The 21,922-nt window shown below is 45.4% G+C and overlaps 1 protein-coding gene across 4 annotated transcripts; it reads right to left on the bottom strand.

Annotated features, from left to right (window-relative positions):
* Nucleotides 1-2,075: 2,075 nt before the first annotated feature.
* TMEM263 (transmembrane protein 263) lies at nt 2,076-21,922 on the bottom strand. 4 transcript variants are annotated; one of them, XM_072655835.1, is made up of 3 exons: nt 19,273-21,922; nt 7,952-8,021; nt 2,076-4,566 (listed from the first exon to the last, which is right to left on the bottom strand). In XM_072655835.1, the coding sequence occupies exons 2-3, from the start codon at nt 8,013-8,015 to the stop codon at nt 4,280-4,282; spliced, it is 351 nt and encodes a 116-aa protein (XP_072511936.1). In that variant the 5' UTR covers nt 8,016-8,021; nt 19,273-21,922; the 3' UTR covers nt 2,076-4,279. The 4 variants fall into 4 exon arrangements, with proteins under 4 accessions (XP_072511936.1, XP_072511935.1, XP_072511938.1 ...); XM_072655834.1 differs by lacking the exon at nt 19,273-21,922 and adding an exon at nt 16,398-16,495; XM_072655837.1 differs by lacking the exon at nt 19,273-21,922 and adding an exon at nt 15,705-15,844.

Here is a 21,922-nt window from a genome sequence, read left to right as displayed (position 1 = left end):
TTATATGATTTGCATAGCAGGAAATGAGGATCCTGCATCTAAATACAATCCTTTTTTCTCCCGATTTCTAGCCCTGCTTGTATTAAAGTATATGGTAGAATCAGAAAACACTGTACGTTACTTACAGATATTCAACTATAAAGCAGGTCATATGTCCCTTGTAAATACTGACAGATCAAAAGTCTTTCAAAAAATACTTAAGCCCACAGTGTGTCTGAATTTTCTTCTTCAATACAAGCATTATAATCATATCACTGGAGGTTGGGGAGAGAAACGATGTGGCCTTGCCGATTCAAAATCTACGTAAATGAAGGTTTCCTTCTTTTCAAAACAAGACCCTGCTGGGTATGTGCTTATCCTGAAAGGTCCTTTAAAACCATAAAACACAAACAACAAACGTGCATGTGTCTGACAAAGGCATGATCCTCACCCTCAAGGAGCTTATGTCTAAAAAGGAAAAATTCCTGGATGAATGTTTCCGACTGAAAGATTATGAGGAAAGAAGTCCGCGCATTCAAAGACTTCAGAACGGTGCTGCACCGGCACCTGTCCTTTGGAAGGAACTTGTATTAACTCTTCTTTCTTCTTTCCTGATACACATTCTAGATGATTACATATTAAAGTATATAACAGCAGAAAGTAATGGCACCTGGCTCTTCCATGGAGTCACTAAACAGAAACCATCCATTATATGTGGTTTTATCCATTGGGAATGGGAGCCCCTTGAGAACAAGGATGACCTTTCCATTCATTTCCACTGTGAGCACTTGGTTTGTAATAAGCCCTAATATAAATACTTTTCCATTCATTTCCCACTCCATAAAGTGTCATGTATGACCAACTGAAAAGAGAAATAGCTTCAGTGGATCTGCCTGTTAAGGAATTATGCCTTCAAAAACAAAATCAAGGAATAATTCTCACCATACACTTATTTTATGTAACGACTTCATTTCTGTAGTCAAATGTCATTAACTGCCTTAATAAATGAGTGCAAGTGGAAAACTTCCAGGTAGCTCAAGGTGTACCCTGCACAATCCACTGTCTACACCAAGAGCCAACAGGTGAGTGAATGCTTAACTGAACACTATCCCACTCTTTATCAGTTTCCTCATCTGTTAAAGGAAGGAGCTGAATGAGAAGACCTCTTGGGCCTCTTTCCACTCTAAATCTATGATCTGATTCAATGATCTGGCCCTTCCTAAAGAAAATAGGGACTGATTCAGAGCAGGTATGGCAGGAACCATCCCTTCTTGAGTTGACTCCAGGCATTCCTTAATGAGTCTTAGGGACCAAAATATTACTGTTTTCTTACAAATTTTTACCTTCAAACTGGTTATCAGGAGAATGAAAACACTCACTGTCTCCTTAAAACCCTCATTTACATTATGCGATCCTCAAATTTGCATTGTTTAATAACCCAAAGTTAACAGAAGACAATATTGTATACTACACGCTGGCAAAAGCCCAAATCAGAGGAAAAGAGTCTTCCTTAAAAAGCTTTTTTGAAATTCTCTTTATTTTCTTATGTCTTTATGAAACATTTCCTCTTTTGCAGATCAGAGTGCTTTCTTCCTCTATTCATTTGGGTTCTCTTTCCCATCATCTTTTGTAGAACCTTCATTCCATAAGTAGTTACCAAGTCCCTCAATCCCAGATCCATGATGTCAACGGTGACAACACACCACTTGAACATGATTGTCTCAGTCACTGAGGTGGGTGGGCACAATTCTGCATCTTCATTGTTTCAATGATCACTCACCAGGTTGGGTTTTTCGAGCCATCCAATCACAAACGACAGATGCCTCCAGGGATAATGTCCTTAGTTTCTTGAAATGAGCTCCTCCTGTTTAACAGGTCAAATTGCTAGTCTATGTAAATAAATTGGAATACAACATCAAGTATGTAGTTGTACACATCATCAACTGGCAAGTTCATGCCGACAAAGACATCTACACTAACCATACCTTTGCACTGTTTGCTGGAAACCCTTCCCTGAAATATATGTAAATGACTTAACATACTTGAAGGTTAGAACATGAACCAAGCTTTACAATATAGTACATAAGACAGGTGGGTAACTTTTCCATAGAAGGAAATTTCAACACTTTTTACTGCAAGAAAATGTTAGAGGCAAACACAATTGAAAATAAATATGCAAACAAATCCTAAAATTCTATGTATAAAAGAAATTTAGATACAAAGCATTGAAGGTTATGACTGCAGAAGATAAATTAGGAATAAAATAAACTAGGTAAGCAGAAAAGAATTTCCCAAGGAGCAGTAAATAAATTCTCCAATACAGGTTTTTTTAAGTCAATCCAATAGTGTTCATGTCTATTTTCCAAAGCTTTTCAAACTATTAGTGCTAGCAAAGAAACTTGTAACCAGTGAGTACATCCTAATACTCCAAATAGCAAACTATCATTTAACTCCTGATAGACTGGGCTGAATGCTCTACTTCAGTATTAACAGTGTCCAATATGGAGTTTTCATGGAACATTCTAGATTCACTTAAACTGTGATGGTGCTGATGAAAGCTTAAAAAGAAAAAAAAAGCTTATGTATTAAGGAACACAATCCTCAAGCTATGAGTAGACTCACACTAAGGTAAACTACTTCACTGTAAACAAACATTTAACTCCAGATGTTGAAGTGGTTTGGCTCAAGTCCCCTTGGACATCACTTTAACACACCACATGACACCTCCAAAAGTAAGCCCAAAGCATGGCTGAGGACTATAATCTGGACACAGAAGACCAAGGTGCAAAGATCGGAGACAGAACATCAGGTTCAACTGTACAGATAACTGCTGAACTTCTCTAAACTGTCATCTCCTTGGGTAACATCTAACAGATGGTTTATTTAGTTTGTTTGCACGAAACTGAATTTTGTATGAATAGTGAATGTTAAAAATCATTCTTGGGAGAAAAAAGGACGATGAAGAGGCTATGTGATGCGTGAAACTAGTATTTCACTAAGAAGAATATCATTCACTGGCTGAAAATTTAAAAGAAAAAAAGCGGAAAGAAAAATGAGAAAAATCCTCCTTCTGTCTCTAAGGTTTAGAATTTATCTTGTATTCTGTATGTACAAATCTTCTCAAAGGAAATGTCTGAACCCATTTCATGCCTCAGGGCTCACCTGGAGAGTCAGAAAGTATTTCTCAAAAACTGCTGCTTTTACAATGTCTTTAAAAATTGGTGGTAGTACTACTGTGATTTAAGCCAGCCTTACAGATTTGTTTTGTAATAGGAGTGAAGAATTCTCTGTCTATCTTGGTTGATGCACCTAATTCTTAAAGAACAACTATAAAAGTTATTCATCACACATTTTACATCTCTTAATAAGAAACTCATCCACCATGACTGTCTAAGTGAACAGCTAAGAAATGTATCTTTAGGCACTACAAGGTATACTTTACTCCAGAGATTGCGGAACATGGGTTTACATACTGATTTGTCTACCCTTTTAATTTTTTTGGTAAGTGACAGTTAATCAAAGAATGAATTCTTCTTATCTGCTGGCAACAATAAGTGCCTTTACTTACTCCTGAGATTTTTTTTTGTTAAATGAAAAAAGTCTTAACTTCACTTAGGGACTGAAATAGTCAAAAGCTAGGAAATGCAATGATATTTAGGGCATCAGAAAACATGTCCTCTTGTAAGGCATCAATGATTAAATGAACATAATGCATATCTAACAAAGGATAGTTAGCGCTCAGAGATTATCACATAAAAGTTTACTTTTGAACATCTCCAATTCCTATCTTACCAGCTTAAATGAGCAAAATATGCCTCTTAGCCTAAATATAAGACAGTTTGAAAAACTAAGAGACATCCGAAACTATTAGGCACATCAAAGGTACAGTTTATAGAGTTTACAGCTCTCAGAAGGGCCATGAGTCCCCTGGCACATTATCAGATGGATAGAACGGCAAAGATTATCCACTAAATGTAATTTTCACATTTTTAACTGAACTGAAAGACCTACAGTAAATATTGAAACATACTATACCTTCAGTTACTACTGAACGAGTGTAACATTTCACCAGTTAAAAATCTGGAATCAAAGTCTGATGAACTTTCACAAAGTGTGAGAGTCTTGGCATCTTCTCTTTTCAGATGAAAGGAAGTCATCGATACTTCCAACGCAGCACTTGAGAAGAGAAACGTCCCCAAGAGCTGGCTTTGTGGTAGTCCCCACGCTGGCAGCTCAAAGACACTGGCCTCGTGGCGCTGCGGAGAGCAAGGCTCATCTTTTCCATCCTTCTTGCCCTCTCTCAGTCAGACTTATCTTTCTTTTTTCCTGTTAAGGGCACTTTGTTTACAACAGCAGACCCGACGGCTGTGACCCCGCCAGCCACAGCAGACACCCCTCCTTTGACCAACCCTAGGCCCATGGAAGGCACTGTGGTAACAGCTGTTTTGGTCACCTCCAGACTCTTCCCTCCAATCCAAGCCACGCCACCAATGGTGGCGCCGACAGCTCCTTTTGTTACATTGAAGATGCCACCAGTGACACGGGACAACATGCCAGGCTGTTGCTGGGGATGGTCTTTCATTGAACCTAACAAGAGAAAATGTGCATAGCACCCAAGTCAGTGTCTTTAAAGGGAACTGTACACAATCATTAGGTAAAATCCAAAACACAAGTCAGTCTGAAGGTTTGCTGTCACTAAGACCAGAGGTGCCCCTCAGAGTACCACAATTAAAACACTCCAGCACTGTGATAATAAATCACCTTTCAGATCGAGGCTGGATGAGGTGAGGAAGTTACATCATCCTTTCCCTGAGTCCAATATTTATAAAAGAGAAACTTCTAACGAGAAGCCCTTCAGTCCCATTTGGGACTGAGAAATCTGACCCAACAAACATATATGGGGTATACAGGAAGGCCCTGTGCTGGGGGCTGTACGTCAGCTTCACCATACATAGAGTTAATGACTCAAGTTTAACCTGCTAAGCATTAATAGCTTGAAGAGGTTATAATTCAGCATTATAAGGCTGAATAAAACAATCACATTTTCCCTAACTTAGGTATAGTAGTTTCCTAGAACCATCTCAATCCAGTCTAAGAGCTAAACTTTCTTTCTCAGGTTATGCTCTGGGTCAAGGGTGGGGAATCTGTGACCTCAAGGATACATGTGGCCCTCTAGGTCCTCAAGGGTTGCCCTTTGACTGAATCTTCAAGGTGCAGATTCCCCACCCCTACTCTAGGTTCTATTGCACTCATTTAATGACCGTATAAGACGTCGACAAACTCTATGACACTGGGACAAAATTCACCAGGACTCCCCCCACCTGGGTACGAGTTTCCCTGCTTAAAAAAAAATGAAAAGGCCAGACTAAACTCCTAAGGCCCCTGCCACTTTTAAGGTCTGGTGACTCACATGGACTGCAATCCATACTCTTCTTCTAATATAGTCAAATGAGCATTATGTCCTGCCTATAAATAAGGGCCTGAAACCTAACAGTGAGTCTCAAAGAAATTAAGTAATCACTTCTCTTCCCTATTGCCTTTATGTTATATTTTCAAAGGCTCAGATAAATGTATATTTAACTTCTGTTAGACCATCCACTTGCAGACCATACACACACATACACACACGCACACAAACACAGGAGGTTATTTAAAGGATGTGCAAATGTTTTCACATAGTTTATCTAAGACAACATTATATGCTCAAAAGAACAGAGAAAGGTGAATTTTGTAAAAGCTACTACCTTACCAGAAAGAGATTAATAAAAAAGAAAAAAAAGATGTGAGAATTTCTTGGGAAATGGATACTATTCAACAGAGAAAAGCATTCTGAAAATAATTATTTTCTGATATACAATAAGAACAAATTCATCCTGAGGTACCCTCCCCATCTTTTATTAAAGAATCTTCCTCACTGCTATGGATAGAAAATCTTCATTCAAACCAGCACACATTAAAGAATTGTTTGTAGTCCAGCCTAGCAAGATTTCTTGATAAAGCTGCTTGATCCATCCCAAGGAAAGATAATACACATTTTACCAATTGCAGGAAGAGTGCCCTGAATGACTCAGCATTGGAATATATGAATGAGGGAATAATCCTAGCCAGTTCCCTCACAACTAAGGGTGATCGGTATTAAGAGAAGAGAGTCCCGATCTAAGTCTCCCCACTTGTGACCATTTCCAAACATGGATTATTACAAGTATTAGGAGATGTGAGAGACAGACATAAGTTTTCCTAGTCAAACCAGGTCAACATTGATAACCTCGATATAGTGACTTATAAAAAACTCTCCACTATTCTATGTGGACCACCCATGCTGCACACAACCCACGCTTCTTCTCTCCTTGCCCAGCACAGTCCCTTGGTCAGGGCTTTTAGCATCACCTTCTTCCCTCTCTTTTCACAAAGCCTGTCAGTTTCTCAGTGGAAATACCCCTGTAAACCATATCCTTCCCTTTGTTACCATTTACTGCACCACCAGTTGCCCAAATCTAATTTTTATAAAGATGAAGAAGGGAAGGCAGGACTTGAGTCAACAATTTCTCAGTCAACTCCACAAGCAAGTGGAAGGCAGCATGGCATGGGATTCAAATCCTCCCTGTGCAGCCTACTAGCTGTATAACAAGTCTGTCACTCTCTGAATGCAGAGAGCAAGTACTGATGCCGACCTCACAGGACTGTTGAGAAACTTGACTGAAATCTGCACCTAAAGCACTTTACAAACCATGAAGCACTATGTAGATGTCTGCTATCATCACTATTAAGCAAGAGTAGCCAAGTTGTTCAATCTTATCTCTGTTTCTAGGTTTGAAAAAAAGAAAACTTTTCAAAAAGAGACAGTGCATCCCAATGGATGCCACAGCTGGCCTTGGGAGCGGACAGCCTGGTTTCAGGGCTCGCCTCTGACACAAACTGACTGACTGCGCAACCCAAGGGAAGGCACCAATCTTGTGGTGCCCCCACAACAGTGACTGCAGTCCCTCAGAACATGCCCAGGGAGTTTCCTATATGACATCACAAGTCTGCTCTTTATCCCTACCCTAACCTGTTTTTAAAAACCTGATAAAAGAAAACTGTTCTGTCTTCCCACAATCTCATTTTTGTTTCTTACTGGAAGATGTGGTTTCTTTCCTCGTCTGATACCTTTTCCAGGAATGAAGACTCTTGGGCTAAGAGATCCCCCAGTGGATGATCCAACACTTAGGATCATCTTAGGCTTCCTTCCATTAGGGAATGAGGGCATGCATGGAATTTATGTTTTTAGAGATCATTCTGGAAGTGAAGTAAGAATCAGGCTCTTAGCTGCTTTCTGATCACAATAAAAGAAAATGCTCCATGATACACATTTAGGGCCCAAAGGGGTAAATGAAGTAGTAGAACATGGCCACCAACTGTGGTACCATGAATGAAAGAGCTCAAGAAAACCCAAGGGGCATTTTCATAAAACCTCTTAAATTCTGCTTGCCAGCTGTCTTTTTGGTGGACACTTCCAACAATATTCTTCAGTAACTTTCCCTACTCATCTGTGGCACCAAAGAAATCACAGAGCCTGGAAACTGTACTGTCACAAGGCATTGTGGATGCACAAGCCCCTAGAACAAACCACAGTTTCCTTCTTAGATTAGCTGCACTTTCTTATCACAAGGCCAAACACATCTTTGGTTACATTGGGATGAAGCAACTAATTAACCTACTTTAAGATTTAAAAGATCAGACACCAGTTAGGAGAGAGTTTCTATTCTTAAGGATAATGCGGAGGTGGCCAAGGGTCCTAAAGATCAGTCCACAAGCAAGGGCCCAGTGACCAACTGTGTCCGCTATTATGGAACCAGTTTGGCTTCATTCAAAGGGCTGGCCAGCTGGGGACAAGGTATTGGCTGACTAACACATGAATGGACTGACCAAGGTCAACAAAGAAAGTACTAAAACCATGGAAATCCTCTCTTGGAGGTTTTGAAGTAATAGTTACCTTCTGGTGGCTCATCAATAAGGTACGAAGGAATTTCTTGTTGGTTTTTGTCCGTCTGATTCATGGTTTCCTAGAAAAGATATGTAATAGGCATTATACTATGATCCTGTATTGTGAAAATAGTTGATATGGAAAGTACATTTCAGAACTAATCAACCCTATCCATTTATGAAACAATACTCTAAGCCACCTACTAGACTAAAACCCACCCCTCTCTATTTCTCACTTTAAATTTTGGTGATTATGAAACGTTTTAAATCATACCTACTGGAGCAGTTAATGCTGGAGAAACAGGAACTAATGCATTGTTGGTGCAGCTGTAAAATCATGATCATTATGGAAAGCAATTTGAAATTATGCAAATAAAATGATTAAAATGTCCACACTCAGATTCCACTACACACTTCACTGTAATGAAAGGAGGCAATTGACACAAGAAAGGCTCCACAAAAGCAAAAAGTCGGCAACACTTTCTGTAGAAGCACAGAATGGCTACACAAGCTGTGGCACATGAATATAATGTGATATTACTCTGCTGCAGAAACGATGAGCATGCTGACTACAGACAAAGAAAAACGAGTCAGGTTGGGCAAACAACCCTTTTGTGAGCAGACTACACCCCAGGGCCATCGGCCGCCAGGGCAGTTGAGACCAGATCTCCCCTGCATACAGGTGGGTGTCAGGCTCCATGGAGTGGCTGTATGTACATGATGTCATTGTTTTCAAATGGGCTGATCGGTTTTACCGATTTTTTTTTCCCCAAGTATTATACTCAATGAACAATGAAATGTTTTGACCTGAGGCCCAAGAAGAGAAAAGAGGTACAATCCCAGCCTTTCTCCACTATCCCTCCTGGCCTAGCAGCCAGACCAGACTCCCAGTCGCTCCCCGCACCTGGCATTGACAAGAGTCATCCATCATGCCTGTAACAGTCAGCCATGATTTCCGAGGCTCTACCTATCAGACAGAATCCTCTCCTTCCCAAGTGGTCTCCTCCCTCAGGAAATCTTCCCTGATCCCTCCAGTTGCTAGGCCTCTCTTTCCCTCCTCAGATTCCTGGTTATTATTGAGCTTTGACAGCTTCAAAGTGCATTAAGACTTCTGGGACACCATGAACATGTGCATGTCCAAATACATGCTTCTCTCAGCAGCCCGTAAGCTGCAACTTGTGTGTTTTGCACATAACCCTAAGGACCACTGACTTCTGCCTGACTTCCAGCTGACACCTCCCCCCTGGGTGGTGTGCCCCTTAGGACTTAAGCTCCTGGAGGGTATGGACATCCCCAGCTTTCTACGGGTACACACAGCACTTGGGACAGTGCTTTACACGGTACTTTTCCTTCAATCTTTTCTGTCCAAAGCCTCAAGAAGAGCTTTTTGCATAAAGCAGAATAAATTAATGACAAGTGAAGTTGGGGAAAGACAAGCTGGCTGGTGAAAGTTCTGGTGCCTTCTCTAGTGCGATTAATAATTCTTCTTTGACCACAACTAAAATGAAGATCATCCTGCTATCTCATTTGATAAAGTAAACTGAAGGCCCTTTTCTCACTGCCCTCTATCCTGACCCCTCTGCAGCCTCTGACACTGTCACAGTCTCCTCGACCTCCTTTGCTGGACCTACGCCCAGACTACACTGACAGTGGGTGACCCCCACGGTTCTGTCCCCACCTTTCTCCATTCCCTCAGTACCATCTCCCTTGGTGATCTCCTTAACACCCCCAGACTCAATTATCAATATGCAAAAGATTCTCAGATCTATTTACCTAGCCTGAATCTATCCTCTGAATCTCTAACTGCCTACTGAACATCTTAAACTGAATGTTACACAGATATCTTAAACTCATTATGTCCAAAGATGAACTCATTCTTTCCCCCAAAACCCCACCCTCTAAATTTCCTCTTGCTGTCCAGGCCCTACTACCCTCCCAATCCTCAGGCTCATAGCCCAGGTGCCATCCTTGACTCCTTCTCTCACATCTCATCAGACATCTGTTGCAAGAGTCCTGTCCAATCTACCTTTACTACATCTCTTAGTATCTGCCCCCTTCTCTCCTCTGACAGAGCCCCCCAGTGTAGGCCTCATCATCTCATGCCTAGACTGCTGCAGGCTGCTCCCCCGTCTGAAGGCTCTCTCCACTCAGCTGTCAATCTGACCACTAAAGCACAGTCTGACCATGCCATCTCCCCACCCTGACCCCCCTTCAATACCTCCAGCATCCATTACAAATCCTATTTGGCTTTTAAAGCCCTTCCTAACCAGGGCCCAACCTAGAGCTTTCCAGTCTTCTGACCCCTCACCACCCACCAGTCTGAGAGCCAGTGAACGGACCTCCTTTGCCATCCTCACCCCATAGCTTCAGCTCCTGTCTAGGGCATTTTCACAGGTGATCTTCTATGCCTAGAACACTCTCCCTCCTCATCTCTGCCTCCTGGCTTCCCTGGCCCCTTCGAATCTGCTAAAATCCCACTTTCTACAAGAAGCCTTTCCCAGCCCTTCTCAATCCTTGTGCGTTCCCTCTGACATCACCCCAATTCATCTCAGTTTATGGAATAGTTGCCACATGTCTCCCCCACTGGAATGTGGGCTCACTGAGAGCAAGGGCCTTTTTCTTTGCCTTGCTTAGCTGAGACAAAGTAAATGCTTAATAAATGTTGTTGACCGATTTTGTGTCACAGAAATTTGGCTAAGTTCAGAAAAGTTCCTCACAAAGGATAGCCCCCAGGTAATGAGTTTTTCAGTCCCAATAGTTCGTGAAGATTGTCCAAAGTGGAGGTGTCAAACTTGGGACCCACACAACTCCCAAGTATGGCAGATGCAGATTAAAGTGTAATTGAGGAATGTTTAAAAAAATGGATAACATGGATAATGTTAATCTGTGGTCTTCTATCTACTTCTACTTGAGTCTGACACCACTGATCTCAAGCACAGAGAAACTGCAACTTGCAACAATGGAAATGGTTCCCACATGTCAGAGATGGTGTAATGCTGAGGCAGTGCAGGATCATTCATGCAGAAAGAGGAGACCACCAGGAAAACAAAGGCCATGAGCAACTGGGCTCTGGTCTGACCCCTCATTTGACCAAGGATGGGGTGACGGTGGATTGTGAGTGTTGTCTATGGCTATGGAAGGGAATACTAGAGTGAATGAATGGCCCATAGGAAACCCACGCCTGAACTCCGCTCCCAGCTCGGTGTAATCCCTGGTGAGTCACTTAACCTTTGTAACCTCTGCAAGACGTACAGCAGAGATCATAAAAGCGAACACACCCCTGTCCAGGTGAAATGCTGCCCCCGTGGCCTAAGAAAGTTCAATCTCCTCCCCTTACCTTGGCAGGGCCAAACTGCCCAGGCTTCTGCACAGATGTCCAGCTTCCTCCAAAGTCCTCCCCTGCCCACATGCACTTTGGTGAGAGGTTTTAAAGAAAGACTGCCCCATTTTTCACTACCTTTATGCTTCCAGCCCCATCCTCACCCAGAAACTTTGCTTTTCCTTACATAACTGAAGAAAGGGACTTCTTTGTCCTGCCCCTTTGTATATTTCCAGCCACGCAAAGACCTGCAGGCTCCTAGTTATGGAAACCAACGTACCTTGATGAAGAAAGCAGACACCAGGCTGATAAAAAATTATATACAAATTCTCTCTCCTATTCCCATCAAATTTCAATCAGCATTTACGTTGAAGGGAGAAATCAGGCTACTTGATCGAAGCACACACAAAAGGGGAGTGGCTACGTGGTGGGGCTGGAAGCTCCCTAGTAAGGGTTTGATGTTTCAAATGTTAGCAAACGAACGGCTATTTCTTCAGCTAGAGGGACTGAAATAAGTTGGCATTTAGGGTTAAGTCCATGACACCCTTAATCTTCTATGTGTGTGCTTTTAAATTATATGCAAGTCTGAGGGTAAAGAATATGCCTGGGGATGCCCTATCGGATACCAACTGAATTAACAAGTGACTTGTCCAAGGTCACATGGCTAGTCAGTTGAATAGTAGGAGTTACAATTATAGGTCCACCTTCTGCCCTGTCTTAGCTCTTGTTCTACTGTCACACTCACAAGTGTGACCAAGGCAGACTAATAACAGGGAGGGAGATTGTATATTGTTATTCCCATTTTACAGGTGAAGAAACCAAGCTCACAGAAGTGAAGTGACTTGTCTGAGGTCACAGATGGGACACAAAGCCATTAGGACCCCAACTCCTTCTTTCTGCAGGCTTAGTCTTTTCCAGATAAAAGTTTCTGTGTCTTTAGAACCTGGCCATTTATTACAAAGAACACAGAACCTTAAAACTGGAAGAAAATGTAAAGGTTAACAAGAATCACCCCATTTTATAGATGAGGACACTGAGATCTAAAGGGCCCGATTCACAGGCCCAAGTGGCAGGAGAGCTTATCTCCAGGGTCACAACTCCTTCCCCACACCACCCATATATACTGAAGATGCAACTAGAAACAGCTCCTTTAGTATTTGACACTCTAGCAATAAACTTCAAAATTTTTGACAATATTATTTTCCTAAACCAGTGAGTTTAGAGTAGACTGTGAGAAATTCATAACAGTTTCCAAAACTCTCTTCTCCAACCCAATAGTAGACATCCTACACACAATTACAAGAACCATTAGAGAGGACAGTTTTTTAAACCATAATGCTTAGGCTTTGGGCATTATCATATCAATTAATAGGAAACAAAAAAAAAATCTAATGTTAAATTTCTCTAAGATGGAGGTTTTTAACTGGGGGTCTGTGAATTTGGTTTTTAAAAAATTTTTCTTGATGACTTCATTTCCAAATAATAGGCTTCCTTTGTAATCCTTTGTCTTTCATTTCCTGCATTTAAAAACATAATTCTTAGGAGGAGACCACAGGCTGCAGATGGACAAAGGGGTTCAGGCCACAAACCAAAAAGGTTAAGAGCCTCTGACTCAAGAAGAAGTTCACTTTGAACAATACTCCTGAGTTAATAAGCAGCAGCCACTTAACAAATTTAGCTGATGGGCCAGCACTCACCTCAGAATCCTACTTTCAAAGAACCTAAATATGAATCAGTTAGGAAATTTCAATTTTCTCCTAGGCCTAAACCATGTCCCTGAACTCCTTTCCAACACATGCATAAGTTTCTGGGTGAGGTTTCGCCTACCCCCTTTTCTGGAAGATCACTTCAGTACACACAAGGAATAACCCTTTCTACTCTGCCATCCCAGAGTTACATTCTCCATGGCTCCTTACTTAATTTAGCCTGCTGCTCTCAAGATCCAGGAGCACAGGACTCAGAACTGGGCCTCAGCTAGGGGAATGCAAAGCCACTGTAACATACTGAGAGCCTGTGGAAGCTCTCACTTACAATTAGTCTTAGGGATACAAATACAAGCATCAATAATGTGAAAAGCATCCTTTCCTGCCCATAATTAGTTCCAACCTTATGTCTTGAAATATGGACAAACGAATTATAACTTCATCCCTTTAAAAAAAATGGACAAGTGATTTCAAGAAGCTCTCGGAGCAGAACTCTCACCCATGGCAGTCAGCACCTTCTCCAAGACTTCTAGTCTTCTAGAGGTGCCTCGAACACTGGGACCTTAAGGGACCTTGGACAAAACACTTACCAGAAAGGGTGGTGGGTTCATCTAATTTTAGCACTAATGTCCCCTCTACATAAAAAGAAACAAGCAGAATCTACAGATGGCCATGGATAAGAACTGAACAGAATGAGAACACATGAACGGGTGGTGAGGAGCACCTCTGGAGAGGCTAGGCACCTAGATGTCACTGGATGTATGACTGTGGATATGGATGTTTGATGGAAAGGCACCTGGCAAACCTAGTGATCCAGAAAGAACAGCCTTGTGCCCTAGGGGGCAATGTATTCCACTAACGGACTAGGTAAACAAGGGCTTCTGGGGAATTGTTATTTTTGTTAGGGGTTTTGTCTTGTGGTTTTGCTTTTTCATAGAGAAAAGGATGTTGGGAGAGGACAGTTAAGTCAATGTTGTTTTGAATTTGTACATCTGCCAAACTCTACTCAATGCACACCAGAAAAGAAACTATCCTTTAGAAAAATAATTATAAATGAAAATAACGATGAATCAAAGGAATTTCCCTACAGGCATCACTTCTCTTCAGAAAGACAAGTATTAGCTAGCAAATGCAGCAGCTCTTTTACAGCAGGTACAATGTAAAAGCCGTATCTAGTCCAAAGGGCCTGTGAAAGCAAGACTGCCAGCTTTCCTGTACAAGAAAATATAAAAGGAATTGTCGGGACTAGACCACCTTGGCTCAGAAAGGCTGGGCCTGCTTGAGTACAACCAGACCTCCCCAAGGCACATCTGAAAGTGCCCAGTTTGCAGCCATCTCCAGTGGGCTGTGGATGGCTTTCTGACGTGGCCCAGCCCACTAATTTAACAGCAAAGAGGGATGAGACGGCAGTCTTAAAATAGTCTGGAGCTACAAACTACCAGTCTGGAGATAAGAAAAAGGATATCTGAGTGGGGGGAGCCGGGGTAAGGGGGAAAGAGGAGGGCACTGCTGTGGCATGGACTGGACACCGGAACAAGCGCCAGGCTGGCAATCTACTTCTGCACCGTTATCTTTGATCCCGTACTGGCCCAAACTGCACGGCTCTGAAGTCCGGCGGGCATCTCTCAAAGCATGGAGATGCCCCCTGCTCACGGACAAGGCCAGGACTTGGGGGCTGCCAGGCTACATCAGAAAGGCGCATCGTCGCCCGCAGTTGCACCCCTGGGACCCCAGGGTGCCTCCTACGGTGCCCACATGTATTTTAAACAATCTGGCTTTGGTTTCTCCCCAGGTGCACCTGGCCCCGCACGGACTAGGGGCGCAGGGCGCCACATCAGCATTCACCCCCTAAGGGCTGCCCCCGTGGCAAGGAAGACGGCAGTCGGGGTGCCATGCAGGCGGCTCTCCCTGGGAATGCGGGGCTCCCTCCCGCCCCCCCTGCCCCGGACCCGGACCTGCCCTGGAGTTGTCTCAGCGACAGGGAGTGACGTGGCAGGAGGTGCGCACAGTGACCCCCGCTGAGCGGGCACCTCCTCCACGGTGCCCCCCTCCATCGGGGGTGTCCGCAGGGGGCCCAACGATGGGGACAGAACCTCCTGGAGGGGAAGGTCTTGGGGGCTCCCGGGAAAGCAGCACCCTCGGAGGCGTGAACCCCACGGGTCCCCACCCGGACTCTGCAAGTCTGCGAAGGGAGGAGAGAGAAGGGGGATACCTGGAAAAGGGGAGTCCAACGACGGGGAACCCCTGGAGGGGGGAAGAGGGGAGGAAGGACGGGCCCAGGGGGGGCATGGGAGATCCCCGAAAAGAGCAATACAAGGGAAATGAGGGACCCATAGAGAAAGAAAAGGGGATCACTGAGAGGGACCCAAGAAAGAGGGAAATGGGGGACCCCCGGAGAAGAGAGGTGGAGAGAGGGGGATAGAGACCCGTGAATGGGAGGGGCGGAGGAGAGACTGGGAGAGGAGAAGTGGGGGTCTGGGGGGGATGGAGCATAAAGGGGGACGCCCGGAGAAAGGGAGTCGGATGGAGGAGGAAGGGGAGCATCCCGGGGGGCAGAGGGATGGGCAGGAGTCCTGGGGAGGGGTGGGGGTCCTGTGCGGAGGAGAGAAGGGGGACTCCGAGGGAGGAGGACGGGGGGACCCCGGGGAGGGAAGGAGGAAGACAGGCACCCCCCAGGATGGGGAGCTCCGGGGGAGGTTGCAGGGCCCCGGCAGGGCTGGCTGGCCCCGCTCCGCACTCACCGCTGGCCTGGCCCGGCGGGCTCGGCGCTCGCTGCTCGGCCTGGGGCCGGGGAGGCGGCGGCGGCGGCGTCTGGGCTCCGGGGCTCGGGCTGCGGACGTGGCGCCCGCGCGGCCCGCCCTCCTCCCGGACACACGCTCAGCCTCCCCTCCCCCCGCCCCGACCCCCGCCCACTCGGCCGCTCGCTCCGCCCAGCGCCGCCGCCGCTCGCTCCCGCGGCAGTGCCGGCGGGGGCGCGCGTGCGCGCGCGTTCCCCGAGGCTGAAGCCCGGGCGTCCCTTCTCCGCGCCTGCGCGGCTGCGAACGCGAGCGCGCACGCGCAGCGTTCCCATCTCTCCCACCTCCCCCGCCTGCGCTCTGGCGCGCGCCCCCGGCCTCCTGGCTGCCCGCTTCCCTACCCCCCGCCGCGCGCCGCCATTGGTGGGGCGCAGCCTCCGTTTGGGGTTCCGCCCTAGAGCGCGCGCGGCGGGGCTCCGCGGGGAAGGGTGGGGCAGCGTTGCCGGGCAACGGAGGCGCTCGACTAACGGTCGCCGTCCCTGAGTAACGCATCACCCGAGGGTTTGTTCATCTAAGTGCCCGGAGAGGGCCAGGGGGCGGGGCGAACTACACTTCCCGGGTTCGAATCCCGCCCCCGACACTTCCGGCCGGGGCACCCTGGGCACTGCCACCGGCACCTGCCACCCTGCGCGTCCTCACCTGTAAACCGGAAGCGGGTGCCGAACCCCGCTGCGAGGCCTGTGAATGGGATCTGGGGAGACAGGACCATATCCGTCCACACCTAAGTCCACATGGATGGTGTGCGCGTGCGCGGGCACAGGCGGACAGGACCGCCCTTGCTGGCATCCCCTCCCGCAGCGCCCCCCAGGACCCCCCAGGGCGCATTCTCTCAGCGATCCCCGCCCTTTTACAGATGGGGAAACTGAGGCCGGCCCTCCATTTCCCCCCTCGGGGTGCACCCCCTCCCTTCCGAGCTGTCGGACCTCCTGCCTCAGTTTCCCCGTCTGATCAGCAGTCCTCCGCAGAGGTACCCGGGCTCCTCCCAGCCCCCACCCCAGGGGGCCTAGGGCACAGAAAGGCGGACCTGGCCCGGCCGGGGGCCCCCGCCCGCGGCAGAGGCTGAGGGAAGTGAGCGCCTCCCGTGCGCGGGCTGGAAGGATCCCCACGCGTGCCAGCGGTCACGCACCGACGGGACAGCGAGGGGACCGAGGACCCGGAGCCTTCGTGCTGCCCACGGGGCCGCGCCTCCTCTCGGAGAGACCGGAGAAAGGAGAAAACCTGAAGAGCCCGTGCCTTTGGTCCACACCCGCCGGACCAGGGCTGGGCAGGGAGTGGATGGAAGAACCGCGTGCTTGTAGCCCACGACGGACAGCGTGTGCGCGAACACGGGCGGGGAGGTGGCGCTGTGTTCCTGGGGAGCGGGGTTCCTCCTGCATGTACTTGAACACCTGAACTTAGGAAACTTTCAAAAAATGATTCCAAAAGAAAAATGTCCCAAAGTACACGCTGAACCCGCAGGATGAGTGGAGAGAGACTGGGGGTCAGAATCCTGGAGGACGTGAGCTGGAGGCTACCGGACAATGGCCTGGCAGCACTGGTGGCTTGGGCGGCTTGGATCTGTAGGGGAGATGGTCCCTTTTACCGTGAAGGTGCCATAGGTATCCAATTAGGAAGTGTTGTTATAACTTAACAAGTGCCTATTGATTGGCTGACTGGGTAATTGAGCATTCCACTAGGAGAATCAGAGTACCATGGCTCTTTTTGGAAGAGATCATCTGACCCAATCTCCTCCTTTTACAGATGGGAAAACTGAGGCCAGAGAGAAGAAATTATTTGCCCAATATCTTATAGCTATTAAGTGGCAGAAACAGGATTTTGAAAGCCAAATCCAGTCCACCCCGCTTAATGGAGGAAAGGGATTTCCTCAGATAATCTGGATTGTTGCTGGGGAAAAGAGGGGGTTTTCAAGCAAGTGAAAGTCTGAGAATCTGGGAATTTTTGTTTATTACCAAAACTCTACTGGAGTCCTCATTCTGTCTCTCCTTGCATGAAGTTGGTCGGTTCAGCCTCCCTGTTTTCTGTCTCCCTCTGTGGTACCCTTGCTCACTGCCCCATACCAGAAAAGGAAAAAAGGATCTGAAACTCTTTCCCACCTTAGTGAATGAGTTTTTAAAATACATCAGCTAACATGCATGAGGCACCGTGGGGGGTACAGGTGTTGCTCAGTGTCATCTCAACAGTGTGGGTGTTCTGATCCGTTTACAGAGCACAGCTTAACCCTGCCAGGACGAGCAACCTGTTGTAGTGGAGAGAGTCTTGGACACAGAAAGCAGGAAGACCTGTCTTCAGATCCCACCTTGTGGTTCCACACTAGGGGTGGGACTTTGGGCAAGTCAGTTTCCCCTAGATGGTCTCTAGGGTCTCCTCAGTCTCTAAATTTAAGGTGTCTGCCCACCCTGGGTGCCTCTGGTCCATATCTTCCCATAAAGTCCTCAGGGTGCTGAAAGAGGTCTTTCTTACTTTCCCTTAAAATCAAAGGATACTGGTTGGCATGGCTGAATGGTGCTTCAGTTATCCACAGATTTGACAAGGACCTCAAGAGACATCGACCTCAAAGCCCATACCTCAAAGAAATCTTCTACAAATGTTCCATAAATGGTCATTCAGCCCCTGCTTTAAGACCTCAAGGAATTAAACCTCATGGTGGGAGGGAAGTAAGGATGGGGATGTAGATACTTGTAGATGGTTTTAATGGTTAGTAAAATTCTTCCTCGTCTTGTTCTGGGTTGAACGCCGTAAGGCAAATCTGATCCCTCTCCCATGTGAAAACCTGTCAAATCTTCAGATATTTCATCTCCCCACATCTCTTCTCTATCATCATTTCCTCCAGTTGATCCTCACAGGACATAGAATCAAAGTCCTTCCCCAACTCTGGAGGGTCTCCTTTGCCTTTGCCTAATAAACAGCCGTGTCAACATGGTGCAATTCAGAGACTCTCAACATTTTTTGTGTCATAGATACCTTTGGAAATCAGCCAATGCCTATGGACCGCTTCTCAGAATAAAGTTTTTAAATGTATAAAGTATATAGAATAAAATGGAAACCAATGGTGTTGAAATAAAATTCAACCAAGTTCAGGGACTTGAGGTTACACTGAAGGGTCCCTTCCAACTCTGAATCTTGGATCTCTCTGTGCTAGCCAAATCAGCACCTTGCCTGCAACTCTATAGTCGTGGAGAGTCATCAGGGACACTCTAAGAGTCAAAGACCAGGACTTGAACCCAGTTTTTCTTAGCTCCAAGGTCAATTCTCTCCCCTCTCTGCCACCTTGCCTGGCAGATCGAGATGTTTTTAAGAACATGAGGAACAAATAACTGAGTTGCAGTAGGACAATAGGGGCACCATGGCCATGGACACCACCTTCACGGTGAGAGGACATTTTTTTTGTCCTTTTGAAGAGCAGAAAGACGATCAGATGATCACAGCTGTCCATCACCTATTGAACTTGACCATTGTTTGGCCATCCTCAGCTCTCTATTGAAGACTGTCAAATGAGGATAGTAAGAGCACCTACCTCCCAAGACTGTGGTGAAGATCAAGTGATACTTCTTTGTGAAGCGCTTAGCACAGGGCCTGGCATGGGGTAAGTAGGTGCCATGTGAAAATGCTTCTTTCCTTCCTCCGTTGTTCTCACTCCTGGAAAAAGAGGAGGGGGAGTGGAGGGGGAGATGGAAAAAAAGAGAAGGAGATGGAAGAGGAGATGAAAGGAAAGGAGGAGAACAACTTTTCCTTTAGTATTTAAAATGAAAGTGTTGAAGTCTGATAACAAATACAGCTAAAGCTTGCTTTGTATAATGTCTATCCCTGAAAAACTATGTATGGGACCAATTTTTTGAAGTCTAATGCTATTTTCCTATTGATTTGCACTATAAGAGCTTTTAAAATCTTGATTTTTCATTGATCCTCGGTTGTCATTAAGTTCTAGAACTTTGTTTTTTGTTTTTTTTTTAATTTCTCAACCACTATGTATACACTTTGCATAGTTGTATGACTATGCAAAGAATGAATGAGCATCAGGAAACTCCCTTGTGTGGGCACCATCTCTGCCAACAGCAGTTCTTTCTAGGAAGGTAAATCAGAGCACAATGCTCCAGCTAAGGTGCTAAGAGACTTGCCAAAGTATAGTCTTAGAGAACTGAACGTCGCAAAGCTAGTATTTGTCAGAGGCATGATCTGAACCCAGGTCTTCCATCATACTATCCAACATCAAACTGCCTTTAATTTGGAAAGATTCTATTTTTGTTTTTTTGTCTCTCCCTGAGTTTTCATAGGCACAAGGAGTTTCTGGTGTGGGAATTCCTTTCACTCATGCAAATGGGCAAGTCTTTGACAATTTATAACCTTAAGAGAGTTGTCTGAGTCACTGAGAGGTTAAATGATTTGCTCAGGGTCTCATAGATGGTATGTGACAGGGTTTGAATTCAGGTCTTCCTGGCTCCACAGCTAACTCAGCAACTTGTTAGAGAGTCTTAGTTTTCTGGCACAGTGAGAGGTGATGTGACTTATCAGTATATGTCAGAGGAAGGCAAAATTTGAATTAGTCTTCTAGACTCATTATTCATCTGTAAATAAGCATTTCAGTACAACTTTTCTGCCTTAGTTTACTCATCTATAAAATGGGGTGGTTTATATTTGATGGCCTTTAAGATAGTTTTCAGCTTTAGATCAGTGATTTTATGATCCAGTGTCAGGTTTTCTTAAAGTCAGAGAAACACTTTTAAGGATGAAATAAAAGACAGTAATTTGGCATCTCTCTCCCACCACTTTGATTCTAAGTCTATGATCCATAAGAAGGAACCCAATTATTTTATTTCCCCCTTTAGATTTAAAAGTCTTTGACCTTCTTCCCCTTTCTTTTCTCCCTTCCCAACTCCACTGGATTCATGTACATGGGTGAACTATAGTGCTGCGGTCTATGCTGGACTGCAGCTACACACCCCAGAGTGCAACCTAAATCAGATTAAAATGTAATTGGGAAGTCTTTAACAAAGTAAATAAAAATGCAGTAGAACATAGATAATGTTGCCACATGGATTTCTAAGTCAGCATGGTGCCAGCGGGATCCTTAGGTTTCTCTTGGAGTTGGACCCCACTGGTCCACCCTGACAGGAAGATGGCACACTTTCAGACCAGCCCTCCCCCTTTCCAGCATCTTCCTGAGGAAGGAAGTCTCCACTGAAATGGCAGCATCGTGGTGGAAAAAAGCAGCAACCTCTTTGGCCTGTGTCCCTGCAGCTGTCGGTCTGGGCCACAACTGTAAAAAGACATCCTTCTACCCAGAGAAGGCGTTGCTCCCTGTGGGCTTCCTGATCCCAGCAGAAACCATGTTGCTACGTGGGCAGGAGGAGGGGAAGACAAGAAGGTAGGGTGACCAGACTTAAAGAAACCCTAGAGTTCTTTACTTGGCTCATCTGGAGTCACAACACGTTGGCTGGAGAGACGTTTTTGAAACTTACCATCAATTAGAGAGAAGCTGACTGGCTCTTGGGCGGCCACTCCTAGGCCTGGGGGTAGCATCTGTTTCAAAACCAACAAGCAATTGGATAAATATCTAGTCTTAGGGAAGTGAGCCCTCTGCCCTGCTCAGTACACAGTGATCCTACTATCCAAACCAATTTACAGACCTTGGCAGGATAATCACTATACAGGCCAGCTTCCCCACACATCCCCGCCCCAACACGTATGCACACAATCCCCAGCGTGAGTTGGAAAGAGGGCAGAGTCAGACTTTGGCCAAGATCTTTCTAGTCTCCAATACTATATTCTCCCGTATAAATTGGACTGCATGTGAAATAAGACCTGAGTTTTGTTTGAATGTGTTAGCTTTTTAAAAAATGGTCTTCACTTCTGAAGGAGTCATGATGAAAAACGCTGTCCACCCCCAGAGAGAGAACTGGTGAACTCTGAGGACTTGCTGTGTTTTTATATGTTCTAAATATTTTAATATTCAGTTTCTATATTTTTTTCACCTCTGTATTTTTCTATATTCTTTTTATCCTTTTTCACTTTCTGTATTTTCTTGCTTTTTTGATAACGTGACTCATGGAAATATGTTTTACATGATTTCACATGTATAATTGCTATCACGGTGGGGGAGGGGAGGAAGGAGAGAATTTGGAAATCAGAATTTTTTTAAAAAATGAATGTTTAAAATAAACAATCAA

This window comes from Notamacropus eugenii, chromosome 3 (genome assembly GCF_028372415.1).
Source record: "Notamacropus eugenii isolate mMacEug1 chromosome 3, mMacEug1.pri_v2, whole genome shotgun sequence".
In the NCBI taxonomy this organism is placed as follows: domain Eukaryota; kingdom Metazoa; phylum Chordata; class Mammalia; order Diprotodontia; family Macropodidae; genus Notamacropus; species Notamacropus eugenii.
Note: the sequence above shows the minus strand (reverse complement) of the source record. Positions and strands in the feature narration are given on the sequence as shown.

Excerpts from the sequence above, each read along its gene's own strand:
- TMEM263 (XM_072655835.1), bottom strand. The coding sequence starts at position 8,015 with ATGAATCAGACGGACAAAAACCAACAAGAAATTCCTTCGTACCTTATT. Across the intron at positions 4,567-7,951 it reads TATTGATGAGCCACCAGAAG|GTTCAATGAAAGACCATCCC; the intron begins GTAACTATTACT and ends TTCTCTTGTTAG.